The 23,157-nt window shown below is 37.8% G+C and overlaps 1 protein-coding gene across 3 annotated transcripts in view; it reads right to left on the reverse strand.

The window, feature by feature from the left end:
- Positions 1-1,068: 1,068 nt before the first annotated feature.
- MAP3K7CL (MAP3K7 C-terminal like) overlaps positions 1,069-23,157 on the reverse strand; it is a 29,987-nt gene continuing 7,898 nt past the window's right edge. For all 3 annotated transcript variants that reach the window (XM_048295935.1, XM_048295936.1, XM_048295934.1), the window contains 3 exons: positions 20,097-20,155; positions 11,666-11,781; positions 1,069-2,241 (listed from right to left, as the gene is read on the reverse strand). In XM_048295935.1, coding sequence (XP_048151892.1) covers positions 2,061-2,241; positions 11,666-11,781; positions 20,097-20,155 — 356 coding nt within the window. In that variant the 3' untranslated portion in view covers positions 1,069-2,060. The remainder of the gene's footprint in view (positions 2,242-11,665; positions 11,782-20,096; positions 20,156-23,157) is intronic.

Raw genomic sequence — 23,157 nt, forward strand, 5'->3', positions numbered from 1 at the left:
ACCTGACTGTGGCTCTCCCTCAGGTTTTTCTCCCAGCATATGATCTGTTATTTTTCTGATCTCTAAAGCATAGTGGCTGCACTTAAATAGAAAATTTCAAGGCGAACACAATTATTTGTAAGTAAAGGTCTGCTGTCTGATTCATTTGCATCCAAAGCCAGTTTGTCAATAAACTGATTTTATGTACTTTATATGGTTTTCAATGAATTCACTGAAATCATCTGACTGGATGATGTTTTCAAGGCTAGATAGAAAAACCTTTGACTAAAATGACAAACTATTTTAAAATGAGTATTCTCTTGCTCAAAAGGCATAAACACAGGCCAAAAAAGTACATTCTAGATTCTGTGGTCAAAACAAAACTCTGATTCCTCTTCAGGTTATGTTTCCCATCAGTGGAAAACTCAAACAAGGCTTTTCCAGCACTTCCAGGCCCAATATTCCAAGTGGTTTTTATTATGTTTTTTTTTCCTCTTCAACTTCCACAAGGTACAGGGAAAATTGGATCCTCAGATAATAAGGAAAGAGGAATAAATACAGTGTTATATGGCTCAGGAGCATCCCAGCAGGAAGTGCGTGCCTCAAGAATGGTGATTTCCCAGGTACAGCAAGAAGCAGTGCCAGGTTTGGATGGTGACGCTGCCCTGGTGGCTCAGGAGGAGAAGTGGAAACAAGGTTGTCCTCTCTGGCTACCTCTTCATGATCTCCTGCTGCAGTGCCAGGTGCTTGGAGTAACGCAGAGCCAGTTTTCACACCTGTGCTGCAGGGAATACTGTAGGCAATTAGCACAGAACAATAACGGGCAGCTTGTCATTCTTTATTTGTCCCCTTTGCTGCCAGGAATTGTTCTGATTAACATCAAATTCCATTTTCATAATAGATCAGTGATAACAATCAAAGCTAAAGTTCTGGTGGAAATCTTAAGTTCATAGTTTTCAGTTACTAAGACACATTTCAGTACTAATAACACATTAAGTTGAATTCCAAGCTCATGAAGATGTGACAAGCTGCATCTGTCAAGCAGAGTTTAAAATACAAGGTAATCTGAGAACATTCAGAACATAAAAGGGCTTTTCTACATCAACTTTTAATGAAAAACTGCTGTATGAATAGAAATTGAAGTATAACAAAGATTTTTCAGTTGATCTAAGAAAATAAAGGGATAAATAGAGCAAGTAAAACTGACATTTTACTTCCCGGTTATTTGTGTATCATGGAACTCCTGTCCATACTTACAGCCACTTATGTTTCAAAACAGACCAGAAAATAAGAACAAAAGATCCTCATAACAATTTTACTGACATAGTCTCAGTTGAAACTATGATGAAACTATAATTCTTACAATAATTTTTCATTCCTTGCATGCCAAAAGTACAACAAAAAGGCTCTCAAGTAATCTTTACACTTGAGGAAGGTAAGTTTGATCTCATATGTTTGCTTTTAATTTTATAACTTGCAAATTATCACTGGCAGTGCATTTATTTGATAAAAAATGATTTTGTTACTTCAACTTTAAATGTGAAATTTCTCAGATTTTATACAACAGTGTGAAATTGACATGAAATATAATTTTTACCAGTGAGGAGATCTGCTTCAAGATAACTTCCAAACACTTTAGGCATGAGGAAAAATAATTTAAAAAGAGTTCACCAAACTAAAATTAACATGCATCTATTCCATATATTAATATTGTCCCTGCTGTATGCCTTAGTATGATCCAAATTTCCAGCACAGAGACTATTTATATAATTTTCTAGTGTGTCCATATCTTCTTAAATTGGAAGAAATATGTTTAGAAAAGAAACCTGATCCACTAGAACATATAATGGGGATAGATTAACTTCAATTACATTACTTGAAATAAAGCATCCATTATATAATGGATGAAATATCCATTATATTAAGCTACTGGGTGGCAAGCATTAAATCAAATATAGACTTCTACATACTCTGTATCTGTAGTAAAGTGTTGCAACATATTAAACAGATCTTTATTTTAAAATCTCTTTCCAACACAGGAACAATCCTGTATGAACTGCCTCACATGAGCTAGTTGGGAGTTATGAGGAACCCTGTCTTTTTTGGTACTGTATTCTGAGCTTTTCCAGTTGCTCCACGCACTGCGTCTGGGCCAGCTTCAGTGTTCGGTTCTCCTCTGTCAGTTCTGCATACTCCTTAGCCAGCTGAGCAGCATCCATGCTTTCTTTTTCCACTTGTTCCAGTCTGGCAATCAGCTCTTTTCTGATGATTATGAAAAAAACCCCCAAATATTAAAAATAGCAGTAGGCAAAAATTTGTTGTCATGTGTTAGGTCAAAGATGGGCTGTGGGTTGTTAACTTACTTTGTATTACTTGAACTTGCGTGAAACAAGGACCTAGAAAATTAATTTTTTAGAGTCCTGCTTTTTCCCTTTAAAAGATGAAGCTTCCAAAATCTCTGATAGGTTTGCTGTTCAGTGACCAAACCTGAAAAATGCTGTGTTCATGTGTCTGTATTTGGGACTGCTCAGCAGAAGAGAAGGCTTTGGGGAGACCTTAGAGCCCCTTCCCGTACCAAGTGGGGCTCCAACAGAGCTGGAGAGGGACTCCTCACACAGGTGACAAGACATGGGAATGGCTTTAAACTGAAAGAAAGCGGGGTGAAATGGGATATTGGGAAGAAATTCTTCCCTGTGAGGGTGGTGAGGCCCTGGCAGAGGTTGCCCAAAACCCGTGGTTGCCCTATCCCTGGAACTGTTCAAGGCCAGGTTGGATGGGGCTTGGAGCAACCAGTCTAGTGGCAAGTGTCCCTGCCCATGGCAGGGAGTGGAACTGGATGAGCTTTGAGGTCCCTCCCAATCCAAACCATTCTATTGATTGCATGATTCTGTGATTTCTAACGTCAGTAAGAGCTGAACATGCAGTTCATGGTGGAGAATCAAGTTCCTGGAGGTGTCTTGCTAATACTTTGCCAGAAGAATAACAATTTATTTTTCTCTTGATACCAGATATCATTGAAAGAGAGCGAGGTGTTTTTGTTTGGTTGGTTAGATTTATCAGTAAGTTCTGTGAAGTGTACCTGGTTTCCTTTTCTCTACTACAGACAAATCCAGTCAGTAAGTACTAGGCACTGAATCTGAACTACATCTATTGTTTCTATAATGTGTTTAGGCTCAGACCTTAGCCCTGCTGCTGAGGAAGAGTGATATAGCTGCAAACCTGACCCTTCCTGGTCTTCTTAAGTGGAGACACAGGAGGATTTAAGCTGTGGCTTCTTTTGGATGGACTCACACAGTGCCCTGTATGACCAGAGCTGGCCAGGAGCCGGAGTTTCCTGTATAGTATCAACTGAAATTACCTCAGCACAAGTTAAGATAAAAGAGGTCTTAAAACACACTGAAGGCATGAGTAATTCACTGAGTATCTAATTGCTCTCCCCTTAGTCACCCACCAGGCTAGCCTGGCCTCTGGGTTTTTTTTTTCCCTTTAAGTCGAAAATTCCGTTACAGGAAGTCCCTTCTAAAAGGTTCTTTTGATCATTCTATCTCAGAGATTAGTTAATCTTTTAACTGTTCATAGCCCTGTGACTTTATTTTTCAGTCATGTCAAAACAATGCTTGTAGATCATCAGTGGGAAGTTGTTAATGCCTTCATAGTGGATAGATTTCACTGCAGTCCTTAAAGGAGCCCTCTTGTCAGGCTAGACCAATGCTTTCAGACAGGAAATTCCTACAGATCAGGAGTTCTATTCCCACAGGTCAGAGTATTCATGAAAAGAGAACATTTCTGTGTTTGCTGATCACTTATGTTACTTGTAGTTGCAAAGCTACCACTTAGAGCAGGAAAACTGTAAATCTTGCTTTTGAAAAACACTTCTGTCTGACCTTCTTTTAGGATCAGTTTGACCTTCCTCTGTCTTTACTGCAGCTTTCAGTGATAGCATGTGTGCCCATGGTTTAGTTGACTGTTTACAGTCACAGTTACCGCAGTTCAAAGAGTCACAAGTTAGAAGAGACCCTTGGCACAGCCATTTCTACCAACTGTGCTTCCCTTAGATAAAAAATAAAAGGAAAAAAAGAGAGAAGAGTTAGCAACTGTTACAGAAATTTTAATTCATCTCAAAAAGGCAGCATATAGGCACCCTCCTATATGATGTCTTTGTTTTCTACTACTGAGGTAATGCAGCTATGCTGCAGCAAAGCCTCTTCTTTTTCCTTTCACCAGGTGACAGGTGCATTCAATTAGGCTTTTGAGAGAAAATATCAAAAGGGTATTTTTGCTCAGTAGCATTCTGTTTACATTTAACACAACATAGCTGTACAAGTTTTAAACACAGCAAGCCACTAAGAGTTTCATTTCTCTGTGGCTGCGCCATTCTAGATCAACCAATTTTCATAGAGGGCAAGACAGTCTTGCTAGACAGCTCTTATTCATGGGCCAGAGGCCATGGAGGAATGATTTAATGTGGGAAATACATTCAGGGACAATGAGGTTTTACAACTCCAGTTGCCTTTTTTTTTTTTTTTTTTCCCAGTCTCTCTGGACTTTCTCTGGAAGACTTTTGTCTCTGGAGAGCAAATCAGAACTTCTGCAATATTTCTTTGCAATTACTCTCTGGTGCAATGTTGGACTGAAGGGCTAAATTAAGTTCTTTCAAATTACAGATTGTTAAATCAGAAGTGTCCAAACAAATGAATTCAGAATCATTCTTCCTTACTTTTCTTACACTCATGAGCTTCTTAAAAGGGAGATGCAGTGAACACACTAATAGGTAATCAGCATCTTAAAAGCAGGTGGGGACTTTCAGTACTTGAAAAGGAATGGTACTGACTGCTCTGGACTTGAGCCAGGAGAGGCACAGAAAGGCAACGTGTAAACTCAGACAGCTCTATTAATGAATGTCAGTCCTGATTTGATGACATTCTGTGCAGGCATGGCTTTCATGCTGCTCTCCAGTAATACTCAAGTAGCACAGATAACTTCCCTCCCCCCTTCCCAGGATTTAGCTTTGCTAGCAAACAAACTCTAAGTGCATTAAAATCAAAATATACTTATTGCTGTAGTCCACACTCTCGTACCTCCCTCACAGAAAGCAATTTCCTTGCACTGAGGTAGTAAAATTGCCCACTTCTGAGTCAGCAGAACCTACTTACTCCCTTCCCATCAGGATCAACACCTGTTTGTGGGATAGGGTGATGTTTCAGGCTAATACTGTCAGCTTGCCACAGATCTAAAATTAGAGTACCAGGGAATTGCTAAATGTTATGAATGGTGTAGTTTACGGAGCTCACAAAAGGATGAGGACAGTAACTAACATTTACATCTGATCTAATCCAAGATTTGAACTTAGCTTTCAGAGGTTAGAGAACACCATACTAAGCTCTTGCACCATCTAGACTTTGTTGTGGATGCTTAATAAATAGATGTAGCACTGTGTAATGTGTGTTTTCTGTTAATGGTTACCCCAAGTTTAAATATTAACGGTATTGATAAGGTATTTTCTAAACTAGTGCTGAGGTACTCAAAGCTTTGAGACAATCTGTAACTTGCACTTGAAGTGTTCTTTTTTGGGGAGGGGTTTGGGAGGCAACATTAGTGATTTGCATCATAAACCAATAAACCATAAGCCATGCCAAAACAGGAAAAAAGCACGCATGGTCTTAGCGAAATTATTTCTCTTGTTCTGGCCTTAATGACTGAACATGCAGAGAACAGAGCTCCTTAACACTCATATTCACAAGGAATAAATACAAAGAAAAGTGACAGACTAAGCAGATAACTGTCTGCAGATGAGTGTATTTAGAAATGGACTGGACACAAGGAAAACAGTTTCCAGAATACAAAGAATCAGATTTGTCTTTCCCCCATTGTGAACAAGGTATCCAGGATCATGCATCTGTGGCAGTACAGTATCTTCCCCGACAACTGGTGTGTACTGGTGCCCATAAGGTCATTTTCTCTTCCCATATTTGGCATGGCTTTCCCATAATGGGGAATTATGACACACTGTAAGGTAACTGCTGTCTGAGGAGATTGTCCTTGCATGTTCAAAGTCTACTAATTAATCTAAAAACAACATCACTAAAGACATTAAACTTTGCTTTAATGTAAATGTGTCTCAGATGCCAACACATAAAAGGTCAGAGAATGACAGAAAAGTTTGAGTTGGAAAGGACCTTCCAAAGGCAAGAACACTTCCTTTAGAAGAGGACGTCTCCGTATTAGAAAAGCTGTAATTTAATTTCTAGTATTTGGCAAGTAACGTATATTTTGCATACATGTGAGATGATGAAAAAACAGGTCTAGAATGCAAAAAATTACTGAGCTAAAAGGTTGCCTTTAAGGTTTATGCCAATCTTTTTCTGAAGTACCTGGAAGTCTGAAAACAACTTGTCTTCACAATGTTGAGAAAGACACTCAAGAAACAGTGTACCTGGAGAAATCCTCTAGACTAAAAAGCTTAGAAACAGTCCTACGGTCATGAGAGCAACCTAAAACATAAGAAAGGCTCCCACAAAATTAAGCAGGCATCTCCACTGTATGTCATTTGCCAAGAGATCCACTGGGATCCTGGATTTTATCAGAAATAGTGTGTCCAGCAGGACCACGGCAGTGACTGTTCCCCTGTGCTGGGCACTGCTGAGGCCGCACCTCAAGTCCTGAGTCCAGTTCTGGGCCTCTCACTACCAGAGAGACATTGAGGGGCTGGAGGGTGTCCAGAGAAGGGAATGGAGCTGGGGAAGGGTCTGGAGCACCAGCAGCAGCTGAAGGAGCTGGGGGGGCTCAGCGTGGCAAAAAGGAGGCTCAGGGGGACCTTCTCACTCTCCACAACTCCCTGACAGGAGGGTGGAGCCAGGTGGGGGCCAGGCTCTGTTCCCAGGGAACAAGGGACAGGGTGAGAGGAAATGGCCTAAAGTTGTGCCAGGGGAGGTTCAGATTAGATATCAGGAAAAAACTTTTTAATTGAAAGGTTTGTCAAGCACTGTAATGGGCTGCTCAGGGAAGTGGTGGAGTCACCATCCCTGGAGGTGTTAAAAAACACGTGGAGGTGGCACTTGAGGACACAGTTTAATGGTGAACAAAGAGGTGGTGCTGGGTTGGTGGTTGGACTTGATGATCCTAAAGGTCTTTTCCAACCTTAACAATTCTATGATTCTGTGTCTACTGTAATGTGTAAAAGAAGGAAAAGAAATCATATCCATGGCCAAGAAAATGAATGATCCTAAACCAGGTGGTGATCAAATGATATTTTCTGTAGAGTTATATTAGAATTGTCTGGGGGAGGAAAAAGAGATAATCAGCCAGTGCTAAGAATATAAGATAGAGCTAGCAACCATGGCAACTCTAATATTTAACTACATAATCCAGGGTCATTATCTAGTAATAGCAATATAACAAGTGCTCAAAATAACCAGCCATCCCATCCCTTTCACCCAAAGTTAGATACCCAAAACCATCTGTTATGGAAATACGTGTGTGTTTCTGGAACATAAATTAAATTACATTCTGTGCCCTAAATGTGGTGTGTTCTCGCTTCCACACCCTTTTCTTTTATTTTCAAGCATGTCTCCCATTCCAGAGTGGTTTTTTCCCCTTGTACTACGTATTGCTGGCATAAATGTGAAGAGTTTGAGTGAAGATAGCAAACAAAGCTATGATTAAATTAGCAAAAAAATCTACCCAATGTACTTTCAAATTCTTGCTTCCTTTTTTGTTCTTGAGTAACTTCTTTTCCTTTCCTTATTTGCTTTGTCCTTTGATTTTCCCTTTTTTGAAACTGCAACCTCTTTTTCTCTTTGGCATTTCCCATTTTCCTGTGAAATTCTTGTCATCTTCTCTCCCACTGCCAGCCTAGTACATTTTCTTGCCATCTATATTGCACAAAAGAAAAACTAAGTAAGCTTTGTTCTTGCCTTGATGAAAAGCAACCCTTGTCATTTCACTTCACTGACTTTTTACTTTGTCCATACTCGATGTTCACATTACAAGTCAAGCTAAGCAGAAGTAAAAGCCTTTGAAAATTTGTAAAAGATTCAATGTTTTTCACTATTTATAAAACAATATTTTTCAACTTTCTATTTCTTAAAAAACCCCCATATATATATATAAAAATATACCTGCATGTATTATTTCATGTATGAAAGGTTACACTGAACTTTGGTGGTTGGAACAAAAATTGTTTAAAGTAGAATTATCTCTATTCCTTTTTTTTTTTTTTGCTAAAAAGCTCTAATACTTGTACAGATATTTATGTCAGGTTAATATTATTTCTTCCTCCTAGCCAACAAATAAAAAATATTTGCGCAATCAATTTTCTGCTTTTTTCCTGTCAGTCACAGCCTTCAGCATTCTGTGTGTACTATCAGCAGATACCACAGGTACAGAAGCTGCCAGGTGGGACTTGCCATTGGAATGACACAAGTGAATTGATCTGTGGAGAGAAGTTGGGAGCACTGGCAAGGGTACCATCCAACAGCACTTGTGATTGCCTTTGATAAAAATGTACACTGAAAAATATACACTATAAAAGCTGTTTGTTCCCATTACAAGGGATGAAAATTGATCACCGTCCATTTTATCAAAATAGTATTTAAGAGAAATAGACAATAGATAGCAGGTGTAGTAGGCAATTGGGAATCTTCGTTTCCATACATTCAAATTCAAATGTAGAAGAAGATGACCACAGCAGGGGCGAATTTTAGAAAACTGTAAACTCCATGTTTTCAATTTGATTATAAATCAAAAGCTTGTGCATCTCATCAGACATTTTAGACAAGTTAAAGCATCCTTCCCTTCTAAAAATGGAATACTCAATACTTCCAGCGATGGGGCAGCCAGGGCTCTCTGGGAAACCATTTCCAGTGCCCCAACATCCTCACAGAGGAGAATTTCTTCCTAATATCCAATCCAAACCTACTCTCTATTGGTTTAAAACCATTTTGCCTTGTCCTATCTCTACATGCCCTTGTAAATAGTCTCTCTCCATCTTTCTTGCAGGCTCCTTTCAGGCAGAGAAAGGCCACAGTTGCAAGGTGCATATATAAGTATATACACACATAAGTATATACATGCATATATATATATATATATACACACACAGTGCAAAACATGCATGCCACCCCAGCCATTCTAATCCACTCTTCATTCAGTATATGCTACCCCCTAAACTACTTTTAACTCTCAAACTGTAAGTGCTGATAATGTTTTTAGACATCAATCCGTGAACACTAGAGCAAAACTCTTTTACTTCTCACTTACTCTGTTGCCTCCACACTTATACTCCCTTTCTATCTAGCTTTAGATAAAAATCAAGGCTAACGTGTTCAGGTTTGTTTGCTTACATGTATGTAAAGTTACACATGTCCTAATAACTTTCTAATCCACCTTTCAATTTCAACCAAACTTCATGTGCTAAAGAGGTCCCAGTTAGTTTCTGGAGGGTTTAATAAAAACAGACTGCTACAGAAAGGAAAGATAGCCCATGGGGGAAAGGCAGTCTCATGAGACCTGCTCCAAAATACTACAAAATGGATAATCTGCCTGGATGGAAGAGTTATAAACAGTCCACATCTGGAGAAAAAACACCTTCAGCTGGCACTTGCAGCTTGTTAAACCTCAAAATCAGACAACCACAGTGCACCAGTCTGTAGGAAATTAAACGTCTTTGATCCCAGTGTGGTAGGATCACTTTTTCAGATTAAAACACATGGGAGGTGTGAAAAGTGCTGCCATGATATTTGTCATGTTTAGGCACTTCACAGCTATACAGCATGTGAACATAAGGCAGCAAATATGTAATTAGAAGGTACATAAGACTCACAATAATATAATTCCATTTGTTGCCTTATTCAGCCATTCTTAACATATGTTTATGGGAGCATGGAATTCACAGAACAGGTTCAGCAAAGATAGCAGTGGTGGAAGCCTCCTGACATTGTTCCACTGTTGACATTCATTGGTGGAATGAAGGAAAATGCCAGCCTGAAGCCCTTTAATTCATCCAGGACAAGCACCACTGAGAGGCTGACCTCTGGGCTCAGAAGCTGAGTAGGATAGTTGTGAGTTCAGGTAAACAATTTTGTGCATCTACCTGCCATTCTCAAGAAGCAAACCATTTCTAAGTTAGCTAGTACCACACATTTATCGATTAAAAAAATTGCATTCAAACAGCAATGTTTTTTTAATTCCAGAAAGTGCAAAAATATAAATGAATGTCTCATTTTCATGGCTCCAAGCATTCTTCATAAATAGGCATAACTGATTCAGGGATGTGCCAATAATAATAATAATGGATTTATATTAGACTCTAAAACCCAAATGATTTAAGGCTACCTTTGGTGTTTATACAACTAAAGTCAAGCACTTAAACAACCATTTAATATTTTATATTGTGCTTGGATTTTCAGAGTAGACAAAGACATGTGGTTTCCACTGAATTGATTGCCAAATACATATGTGAGCAGCTTATATTAGACAACCAAATTTGAAAAATCATTGCAAATTTTTAATGATTAATTATCTTCTAATATTTTTTAAAATACCAATTACTTTTGATTGGCCTAGTTCAATTCATGATGGATCAAATGGAAACACTGCAAAATGATGAATCAAATGCAAAATGCATTTTCCCATGACATTGGACATCTTCTTTTTTAGCTTTTGTTCCAGTCTGTCAGCATCTGAGTGCTACACCAGGTCCTTCAGTGGAAAGGGATTTGCAGTGGGAAACTTCAACTAGCTTTGACACTTCAGGCAAAAAGTAACTATATTGTGCCTATAGCCATCAACCCGGATAAAGACATCTCACTTTCTTACGCTGCATAGTTTGGATTCAGGGAGTTCTTTGGCTGTCTTGTAAGACTACAGGATTTTAACATTTTCCCTCCCATCATCTTGTTTCTGCAGCTGAAGATTCCTACCTCACAAAAACATGTTTACTAATATTGTCAAGTATTTGAAGCCTAAATGAGGATCCATTATGTTCTTCATTAAAGCATGCAAAGTTTATTGAAAAAAACCTAAAATTGAAAAGGGGACCTGTACCAGCTGAACTGGATTGTTATATGACCTAGAGGCTGTCAATGAAGGATTTAAGGGACATCCACAAAGCTGAGGGCCCAGAGCCCTTAGTGGCCTCAGTTGATCTTACAGAGCAATGGCCAACTTGTACTCTACTGTGACCATCAGGCAGAGGCATGAAATCATAGAATCATAGAATGGCTTGGGTTAGAAGGGACCCCAAAATAATCCAGTTCCAACCCCCTGCCACAGGCAGGGAACACCTTCCACTAGGCCAGATTGTTCCAAGCCCTGTCCAACCTGGCCTTGAATACTTCCAGGGATGGCACAGCCACAGCTTCTCTGGGCAGCCTGTGCCAGGGCTTCACCACCCTCACAGGGAAGAATTTCTTCCCAATATCCCATCTAGCCCTGCCCTCTGGCAGTGGGAAGCCATTCCCCCTTGTCCAGTCACTCCAGGCCCTTATAAGTAGTCTCTCTCCATCTTTCTTGTAGGCTTCCTTCAGATACTGGAAGGCCACAATTACAAGGTATGTATAAATAAGTATATACATATATAAGTGTATATGTATATAAGGTCAGAAAATACAGTGTTAAACCTTCATGTTTCAAACATGGTTTTACAAAGAGAATATACAACAGTAAATCCTTTGGGAAAGCTACTCACTTTCTTTCTTCCAGCAGGGCAATTTCTTTCTTGACCTCATTGTACTCTTCTGCTATTTTGCAGTGCTGTTTATACACCTGCATAGATTCCTTAGAGTCATGACAAGGAGGCAGAGGCTTTAAGAAAAAAAAAGAAGAAAAAAACCCCACTGTTTTTGAATGAAATATTAGTTAAAACCCCACATATTTTGAAAGATACAGTATTTATCTAAATTCCTGTGAGAATACCTAAAGAATTTGTTCCCTTAACTGCAGGATATGGCCAGCTACTCCTAGTGATGGCCTTTCATGGAAGGAAAAAGCCCAGAATAGTTCCCTGCATATGTGTAAAACTTCAAACATTGTAAGAATTTTCAGAACTCTCCTTGTCAGCTTTGCAAAATATCTCTGAAGATTTTTCAAATAAGGATTTCTCCCTTACCTCCCTCTTTTTCAGCTAGAGTGATATGTAAATGCTAAAGCTGATGCATTGGTCAGACCTATCACACACATCTTTTCACTGCAGGAAATGATATCATTGCAGCAAGATCAGCCTTTTTTCAACGCACACTGAATGTAATAAATATGCCAAATAAAACCAATCTGTCCTAGGACTCCTCATGTGAATTTCATCAAAGTTCTTGAAAGTACATTTTGGTTAAATGTAGGCGCTTTTTGCTCCTTAAAAAAGAATGCATCTTAATTCAGGCTTCAGGCTTGACTGTCACATTTTGGTCATAACACTTTCAGGAAGTATTTTTAAGTTATTCATCATGAATCTATTGACTGTAAATGAACTCCAAATAGCACGCTTGAGCCACGTGTTTGAAGTAAAAGGAAACACTTAAAATAGTTCCTTTACTGCCCAGTTAAATAATATCCAATCGAGTTATTAGATTATTAGTTAGTAGATTATTTTGCATTTCTTTCTGTTCTACCCTGACTCTTCCATGTAGTATAATATTCCCTTAATGACATTATTAGGAAAAGAAAAGCACAAGTAGTCGGACTTTTCCTATTTATGATCTTGTAATCCTTTGTTTTATCTAAACTGGAAATTTAAATTTTACTAAGCATATTCAGAGTCAAAGATTAAAAACATTTTTGTTCAGGAGACAGGGTAAGCTGGCTTCAGACATAACCCAAATCACAGATGTAAGTAATATATGGACCTTGCAAGTACTTGTAGATGGTATGTGATTCCTCCCTGAAATTTTAACACAGACACTCATTTTCCATGTTCTAAATGTGAAACTGTTGCAGCAGAATTGTTTTGCAGCACATTGTTTCATCCTCCTTGATCTTGGAGATTTTGGTAACCCAAGGAAAAGGACAGCTCATTACTTGATGAATCTAATCCCTAGAAAAGGGCTTTTAATTGCATTTCAATGTGGATGAGCAGTAGCACCATTCATATAGCTACCCAAATAATAAGCATAAATTTAACAAGACTGAATATAGAAGTCTCAGTGCTCTAATCCAAGAATGCAGGGATGAGCCAAAGCAGCATCTCTGCTATCTACCAGAGATCAGCCACCAACAAGTGCGTCACAATAAAACAATTTTGAACAGTACCAAGGGGAAAGTCCCCAAACAGTGATACTTCAAAAGAAAAACACAGCAAAAACAAAGCAAAAACCACCTTGGATTTGCTTCCAATTTAGTTTCTGCTAATCTAGCTGGTTTAAATCAGTTTAAAAATTAAAACAGTGTTCAGTTTCTATATTCCAGCTTCCCACTCAAAAGATATATATAGAGAGCTAAAAATTATCTAGTCATGCAGAAACTTAGTATCTAAGTCTCACTTAGAACCAGTTGCTGACTTTTAAACCCCTTCCTATTATTGTTTCCTCTTCAGTGACGTTTTTTCTTACACTGATATTTTAGCACTTAAATTAAACTTAAAACAAATTATACAATCAGTTTACTAATTTCTGTTAATAAAATTATTTTCAATTTGTCTGATGGTATTAAGCACTATATCAAGAACCTTTAAATTATTAGTGTATTTTTCTTTTAAACATAAATGTGATTATGTTTTCAAATGACTAGATAGAATATCATTGGATCATATCATAGAGTGGTTTGGGTTGGAAAGGACCTTCAAGAATATCTAGTTCTAGCCCCTTTGCCATGGGCAGGGACACTTTCCACTCAACCAGGTTGCTCCAAGCCCCATCCAACCTGGCCTTGAACACTTCCAGTCATGGAGCAGCTGGAACTGGAGAATTTGGTTTGCTCTTCTGTAATTTGAAGACTTCTAAGAAAGGTTTCAGAGATAGTATCTACAGCATCCATGAGTAATTTCTGGTCAGTAGGATATGAAACGGGCTTATTTAGAAAACACCTTCTACTGCAATAACATGGGAAAAGGAGAGATACAAATCTTCATTCCACCTGGAAGGACTTTTCTAAATGTCTGTGGCCAGGCAATGGGAAGTATTGCACATACTATCCAATGGCATTCCATGAAGTCTGTATAATATTTTTATGTTAAGAGATTGCTAGTTTACTGAGGTGACTAATTTCAGAAGGCCTTAAAAAATTCAATTTGCAGTATGGGGTATTTTTTACTCAGAAACAAACAGCCATACTTTAACTTCCTCTTAGGACAGCCTGAGCTTGCTACTTCATGAAGTACCTTGCCTGTCCATAAATTAATGTAAATAAAAGTATACCTGCTAGACAAGCAAAAAAACCCCTGCAAAAGTAAGTTGCATTAAATGGCAACTGTTGCTACTTTTCATCCTGTTCATTTCAGGCTCCAGTGTCATCCAACCTCATTTTCCTGTGCTGGCAAAATATGCACATGCAGCATCTCTGATTTTGCTCACAAAGCTAGTACAAAAGCTACAGCTGTGAGTTATACTGGTGGTCTATCCTATTACACCTGATTTTCAACAAAGTCTGATTTTTCCTTGTATTTTGTTGAGTAACTCACTGTAACATTGATAAATGTTCTGCAGAATCCAGCAGGTAGACACTAAGAGATCCTCTTATAGACCATCCTGTAACTGCACGTATATATGTAGACCTTTACAAGACATATGCACTATTTATTTAGACTTTTGTTCAGAATCCAGATATGAAAGATGTTGGAAGATGACATGCAAAGGCAGTTCATGAAGAAATAGGAAATCACAGAATGGTTTGGGTTGGAATGGACCTGCTTTCCTTGTAGGAGAGGTGCTCCATTCCTCTAATAATCTGGTTGACTTCCTCTCTGCCTGCTTTTTAAGGCAGGTTGAAGGAGGTATTCTAAATAAAATCTTTGCTGGGGGGACACAGAATGACAGTTTTCAGGTTTGATTTTTTTTTTTTTGCTTCACTCATGTGACAAATTCTTTTGCCTTGCCATATGAATATCAGCATTCCATATCCACAAAAGCTGTAGAGTTGACAGTGCCATTCAAGCGTTCAAAAACTTTAAAACAGTTGATTTTCTAATTCACTGAAGTTTATTTGCATTTACATGTTTGTTTAACTGTGGAAAAAAAATTAAAACTTTCTCCTGAAAAAGTTGAAGTTTCAAGAAAACAATGTATCAGGCAGTTTTTCCAGCTCACGTGAACTTGTCTAGAAGTCTTCTGCACTGGTCTAATTAAAGAGTGGTGTCTTGCTTTTTGCAAATTTGGTAACTTTCAGCTAAACTCTGCTGGAAAACCGGAAAATCCAATGCCAATGTTTTGAATGTGGCCTATGTTCATTATATGGCCTTGTGCACTCCTCTACGATGGAAAAAAACACATTGTGCCAAGCAAAAATAGCACATTGCAGCTACTTTTTGTTGTGCAACTGGAACTCTTCCACCAGTTTCAGATACCTATTTTAGGATACATCTAGTCTAGTCTAGTTTTACTATGAAAGTAAGCAGTTCTCTTTCATCCAAATAATTCAGGTCAACTGGATGAGAGCAATTGTGAGTTTTGCTCTCCTTCCTGGGAGATTTTCCATTCTTTTCTAACCTTAGTATGATGCTCTGACTTGGTGAACATGCATACATGTTAACATACATGCATAACATGGTCTTACATAATCTAAGACCAAAGTTATCACAGCAGCATTACAGGAGACATGCCAAGTTCATAGGCAATCAAATCTAATTATAGAGCACCACAGTGCTCTAGGAATTCTCATGGGAATCAATATATATTTCAAAAAAATATAGCATCCTCTTTAAAAACACAGTATACTTTTAAACTTTCTGAAATTAATTTATGTGTCTAACAAGAATCCTGGCATTCAGTAGAAGCAATTAAAGTTCCAGAGTAAACAAGGTTTCTGCTAAATGCTTATATCACACACAACACACTGCCACTTTCATAACTTTTCATTACATCTGTTATATGGGCATTCTCCACTAAAGCAAGAAAAACTATCCTTTGATTTAAAAAACTGATGTTATAAATGGTTGGAGCTTTTTCTCTGTTGCAGCAATTTTATAGCCATCTAACTACACAGATTTGTAATACAAAATGTGACATAAATGTCTCTCAAGCTCACAATTTCATGAGAGGAGTCCACAGAACCATATAATTGTTTTGTGTTGGAAAGGACTTTAAAGATCACCTTGTTCAAACTCCCAGCCGTGGACAGGGACACCTTCCACTAGACCAGGTTGTTCAGAGCCCCATCCAACCTGGTTTTGAAAGATAAAGAATTATAGAACACCCTGTGTATCCATATGTGACTTGTGTTCTTCCCTCTTCAGGATCCAGCTCTCAGCTAGAATAAAGACTTCGATGGAGAACAGAGAGATGAACTGAGCAAGTCACAGGAAGTGTTGGGACGGGACAGACAACGCAATGGGCATAGCAATGCAGGTACTTTACACTAGATACCCTCCTCTCCCTTCAGTGACCTAAACAAGGCCTTTCATGCTGATGTATGTTTCTAAATACAGCAGATAACCCGCAGTAAAGTGTCTGTCAGAGGGGCCACTATGCAGCTAATCAAGGAAGTGCCTTCCAAGGACCTGTCCAGCTTTTACACAAGGCAAAGGTTAAAGTTTCCCAGTGACAGAGTGACAAGTGTAACCAGCCTACCCTTGCTGCACTACCCACCAAATGGCTCACACACAGGAGGGGGGAAAAGACACCAAAGCCCAAATAAGCAGGTAATGCTTGTTAGTGGGAAGAGAATAATTTCCAATATTGCAAACAAAAGGAATTGAAAGCAAGAAATTAATTAATATGAGTTTTGTTTCACTGATAACTTAGCAGGAAGTTATTTTAGTTGTGGAGGTTTTTTTTAAGAATAAAGCTGCAAATATAGCTTAAGCTACTCTGTTCTCATATGTAGGGCTTTCATGTCTGGTTGACCACATATCAGTTTTGATTTAGAGTAGTTGAGTTATTTTCTTACAAATTGCTTCTTGGAACATGTAGAAAAATGTAACATTCAAAAAAGTAATTTGAAAATAAAACATGTTAGTCTGAAGCTAGCTAGTACATCAGAATACACATACTGATCATTTTTGTTCTTCAGAAAGTAGCTGCAAATACAACTATCCTTTAGTAAGAGTTCTTATAGAAAACGAGCTTTTTTACTAAGTCTCCTAGAAAGACCTTGTCTCCAGGCAATCCCACCTCTACCTCTGTAGAGCTGGGTGCTTGGACAGCAGGGTTTGTTACCCTGCCAAGGGGAGGCTGCACTGAACTTTGCCCTGCCATCTGATACTGCTGCCCAGGGAATAGGTATGGAAGGATTGTGGGAGGAAAAGTGGGACCACTAGGTAATTCTGCTCAAATAGCCAAGTTGTCTGCCAGGGCCTAACATAGGAAGAGGAGGGCTTGAAGCCTAAAACAGAGGTGCAAATTGCTTGGTACTCAGGCTGTGGTCTGCTGCCTGCATGCATAGAATTCTAAGGCTCTGATTTTCCAAGTGACTCGGTGAACTTGCATAGCTTTCAAGCTGCTTTCAAAATCCAGCTTAAGGATCAGCTAATTTAGGCTTTTTGTTTGTTTGTTTTTAAAACAGGTTTCAAAATTTTCCTTTGTATGCTTGAAACCTGAAAAGTTATTACTTTTTTTTTAAGGTGCTTATTACTACATAGCCACCTAACCTGGATTTATAGTTTGCTTCTTTAAATAAAATTCAAATGTTTTTGACTGTATTTATGGCACACTGATGAAAATCTTGTGGCTCTAAGATACGATATTTTTATTATGAACATATGTACCAGCATTGTTACAAATTCAAGCATTTCAGGCTGCTATTGCCACAGTTGATTAAAAGGTTCATTTACATGACCCTTCATGTGTGTGCTCTATATTAATGCACTTTGGGATCGAAAAAAGCATGGATGGAATGACAAGGGATACCACCATTCACTACTTCTGTAGGTCCTGGGGAAGCCCATGTTTACTTGTTTCTGTAATACAGGAGCTACCTGTTTCAAAGATGGCATGAATTGCAAGCACATGCCATACAGTTCTGACAAACCCTCAGCAATTTGGATTATAGCAATTGAAAAAAACCACAATTAATAAGAAATGTAATGAGGTAAATGATTACTTTGTATCAAAATTTGTTTGAAATTTTAAAGTGATCAAAAATATTGTAATTACATAAAATAGTTATCACATGAAGCTGTGATGCAGGTTGACAAAAGCAAGGAAATTCAAGTTTTTATTGCTAAATTTGAATGCAATGTTACCTCTCCATCAGCTCAGAATCCTGTGTTGACTTAACTGCCCTTGGATGAACATAAAGGCATCGAAATATAAATATGCACATAAGCTTGAAAAGCTAAAGGATGAAATGCTACCACAAATTTTATACTTTTAAGTGGTTGAGTCAGACAGGTAGTTCTCATAAGTTATTCTTTCAGCTACCCTGATATTACCAAGAGAGTTTATGAAGGATAATAAAAAGAACATTATATGAATCAAAGCCTTTGATTGTTTCTTTGATTTTGTTATCACATTGAGATCATGAGAGTAAAGGAAGGTTTTCTTGAAAAAAAAGTCAAGTACTTAACAGACCAATAGGATACACTTAGTGGGATTGTGTTAGTTTGTACTTAAAAACTCCTATTGAAGAGCTATTATTTATCCAGCACACTTGAATGTTTCCAGAGGAGCATTTTCAGTCTATCATGAAATTCCATATTTAGAGTATATTATAGGTTCCAGAAATATGGGTCATAAAAGTCCTAATAAAAAAATCATCACTTGTCCTGTAGAGTACTTATATCTATGCTAGTGATTTTGTTTTTATGTATCAACAACAGCAACAATAATCATACTTCGCTCTTTTAGAGCAACCTTCACCCAGTGATCTTAATGCTCTTTAACAAAAAAGGTAAAATTCATTAACTTAATTTCAGAGATGAACAGAGGGATGAAGAAACTCCAGGATTAGGCAACGTGTCACTGATGGAGTTGGAAGCAAAATGCAGGTTCTTTACTTTCAATTCAGTGCTTCAGCCATGAAACATGATTGCTTTTCTCAAATTCAATTCTTCTGAGGAAAAAAAAGTACCGATCATGTTCGCTGGGCTGGAAAGTTAGTAGAATAAAGAGGTTAGCATCCTACCCTGTTCCTTTTGTCCCAAATCTTAAGCAGTTATTAATTCCTACTTATGCCTGAAGAACCTGCACATATCCTCAGGATGAGAGGGATAGAGCAAGAAGAGTCTCTGTCATCCTCCATTCCTTTCTCAGTCATCCTTTTGATGAGAGCAGCAGGACAGAAGCGTCAGCCCTTGAAGTCAGCAGCCCTCCTGTGTTGTCTCACGAGTTGATGGGTACAGGAAAGATGACATTATTGGACAACGAATGGTCTACTAATACCTTTCTCAAGTTACAGTCAGGAAACAAATGCCTTCATAGTGAAATATCAGGGGAAGTTGAAATGCTCCTCGGATGATCTGAAGTAGTCTACAAAAGCTAGCAAACACTCCAGAACCACCACAGAGGAAAAAATAATCCCTGGATGCAGAACAGGCTTTGTGCCTGGTGAACCATGGAGCTGCCATCAACTGCTCACTGTCTAGTATATTGGGGGCCCATCATCCTATGCTGACAAATCAGACTGGTCACAAAACTATTCTCTTGGAATGCTTCTGAGAAAACTGATGATATCATAGTGCAGCCTGCAGGCATTAGAATATATAATGCCTGTCTCATTCCTTCTCCCATCAAATGAACGAGAACTCTCTTCATTGCACTGCAGCAGCACTGCAGGAATTGTATAGAAAATCTTAAAAGCAGGCGAAATTGTTAAAATAGTAATTTCCCTGCAGCTGGACTAAAAATGTTAAATTAAATTTTCTGTAGATCTTGAAAAGACAATGTTTTCTTCTATGGATATATACGGTCTTATTAAATGTTTATAGGCTAGAAAAGCACCACTAAAAACTTCCACCTTAGTGTAACAACTAGAGGCTATTTATAACAACAAATATAGTGAATGTGAAGTAGAACTGTCATAACAAAATAAAAGTTTACCTGCAGCTGCTGATCTAGTTCTGGAAATGCCAAAGAGAAGTTTTCAGGGGAAGCATCATCTAAAAGGTAAACACGATGTTAACAGTTATTGTCTACCAAAGAGGGCATTTCAAGTAATCTGTTTGATGAAGTTCTATATTGCAAATATGGACAGTAATATCTGGCTCCTGAAAACACCTCCATCTTATCTTTTACACTTGAGATGCCTCACTAGAATCCTTGAAAACACTAATGGGTTGGTAATAAGAAAAGTTTATGTTTTGGAAATACAGAAAGTTTATTTTGCATTGCAGTGATTAAGAAACAAAGCAGTTAGCCCAGTAGAACATGTGATATTTTAATAAAACAAATAAATCTAAACTGTCTTTCTTTCTGAGCTCTCTCCATTACACTGCTAAGGACTGTCTTAAAGGACTTTAACCTATCTATTACAATCCTTATGGGCTAGAGTTAATTCAATCATGACAACAAACCAAGCTGTGTTTTTATTTGTTTGTTTCTTTCTTTTTAGTACAGGCTTCCAGCAAAGGTGGGACAGATTGTGCCAGTTATGTCAGGGTTGTGATGTGGATACCTGCCCGCTAGTAGCTGGACTGAGATCAGAAATATGAATCACACTTGGTAGCGCTGCTGCAGTATTTATTTCTCAGTGACTTTCACACTCTCAGTTTTGCATTGGATTGTGATGACTGTTTATTTATCTTACTACAGGTTATGGGAGGTGAAGAGAGTGTTACTATTAGCTTACAGTCAGTTATTTGTAATGTGTCAAAATTAAATAAGGATGGCTCTTACAGGAGAAAATTGCTAACACAGTTCAGATCCTTCAACCTGCTGTGTACTTGTAGACTTGAACACAGCAACAAAACCCCAACAAGATCAAGAGGCCCTCATATCAAAGCAGGATTCTAAAAGAGATCAGACTAGGATCTGAATTATTTGTCAAATATTTGATACCTCTTTCTCCTAACCTCTGTGGTTATACAGCAGAGGAGCTTAGGGGGGAAAAAGTAAAATAAGTCACCTTATCCTATGAAAAATAAACATACTGGCTAACACATGGTCAGAGCCTTACTCAATAAAATAGCTAGAGCTGGGTGGCCTCTGGGAAGAGATGCTCAGAGAAGAAAAAAATATATAGTCATACAAAAGCAAAAGCTCTTGAACTTCCTCAGAAAACAAAGTGAAGTTCCTGTATTTTTGTGGAGTAGTTGTCTTGGTAGCATTATCAAAAAGCCATACCCATGTCATGTGAGTGTCCCCCTCCTTTTTTCACACCATATGCCAAGCATGTCCATTCTGGAAAATACTTAAATTGCTTTAATTGTATAGAATTGTATCATGCTAATATGCATGTGTTTACCTTTAATTTGCTATTGCTTTCTTCTACCACATATAAATAGACTAATATTCTAAAAGAAGAAAGATGAATCATACGGCAAGGCTAAAAGGAAGGACAGAATAAGACTCAGTCTGACTAGGGCTACAGCTGCTCTACGAGTATTTGGCTGAATAGCTGATAAATATTCTGACAGAGATACTGGACCAGAGTCATAGATGGCAGTTAAACTGCTATTTGTTTTGACAATCCAGCAGTATGATTTTTGGTACAGTAGCTTTATGGAGGGATCTTGAGCATCTTTAAAATTCAGAAAAACATAGCAAAAGCAACACTCCAAATTATTAAAAAAAAAAATGTTAAGAAACAGCAGACAGTAATTACTTTTTCACAGCATCAGTTATTAATAAGAAAATAAAATTAATGCAGTGTCAGAATATTGGAAAATAAAGTGGATTATACTCTGAAAAGAATCAGTTAAAAATTTTGGAAGTACTTTATAAAGGATGGAATAGAGAAAGAAATTAGTGTAGAGGAAATCCTTTCAATAAACAGATGTTCCCTGCTTATTTTTTGAACTCAAGTGACTGAGTCAATGGTACTAAAAATAGAATGTACTGGTATCCTAACCATTATGACATACCATAGTACATTTTATAATGGGCCTGCCCCAGCATCTATTGAACAGCTGCTAGGGGTTTTTTTTAGTTATACTAGTTTAAGACTTGTTTAAATCATCATCTGATGTGCAGAACATCATCAAGAAATGCTACAGACTTCAGTGCTTTGAAATTATCCTGAGTTCCTAATTCTCTTAGGCTCTTTTGAGAATTTCAGCTGAAGTATTTAGATTACAAAAATTAACAGAAATCCTCATAGCAAACTGCAATCTTGTTTTCCACAAAAAGAACAACAAAAGGCTTTCCCCACAGCTTTCAGTGAAATAAATTATTGCCTCAGATCAGTCCTTATTTCACTGTTGTCAAAGTAACAACCACAATAACAATAAAAATCACTTGGTAATAATGAAACGCTGTAATTTCACACAAGGGGAAAGCAAATGAAAGCAGTTATTCACCTCCTAAAATTTTTTGAGGATACTTTCAGAAAGTCAAGGGGAAAGATATAAACTCTTGCATTTTTTTCCAAAGAATTGCTATTGCCCTTACAAGGCAGAATACTGGGCGTTATGCAGAAAACCAGTCAAAATCACATTGACTTCTAGCCTTAAAAATCTATTGACTCTAAAAATCAGATACAAGAAATGTCTGAAATGCCAATGAAAATATTCTGAAGATCAAAACATTCTCAAAACTAGCTCCTGATCTGTGTTTATCTTCTGCTCTACCTCTCCTTAACTAGAAAACAAAACTCTGAAATACCTCTTTTTTCCCCTTTTCTCAATTAATTATCCATTTTTAATGAGTATCTAGATTAGTATAAGGAATCATTGGTATAATTAAAGACCCCTTTTATAATAAAGTTAGTGGCTTTTCTGTACCACAAAGCCCTGAAAATATCTAGGCTGATTCTTCATCAGCTATGAACAGCATCTCATCCCTATAGTCATTATAAAGAAAGACAAAGAAAAATTATTTATAATTCAAGCTGGATGTTGAAAACCTATTTTGTTCAAAATAAAAATATTTTTAAAAATCAGAGACAGAAACTCACTGCACCTGAAAATGGGTCAAGATTTTGGTCAAAAGGAAACAAGAAAGG

Source organism: Corvus hawaiiensis, chromosome 2 (assembly GCF_020740725.1).
Source record: "Corvus hawaiiensis isolate bCorHaw1 chromosome 2, bCorHaw1.pri.cur, whole genome shotgun sequence".
NCBI classification, from domain to species: domain Eukaryota; kingdom Metazoa; phylum Chordata; class Aves; order Passeriformes; family Corvidae; genus Corvus; species Corvus hawaiiensis.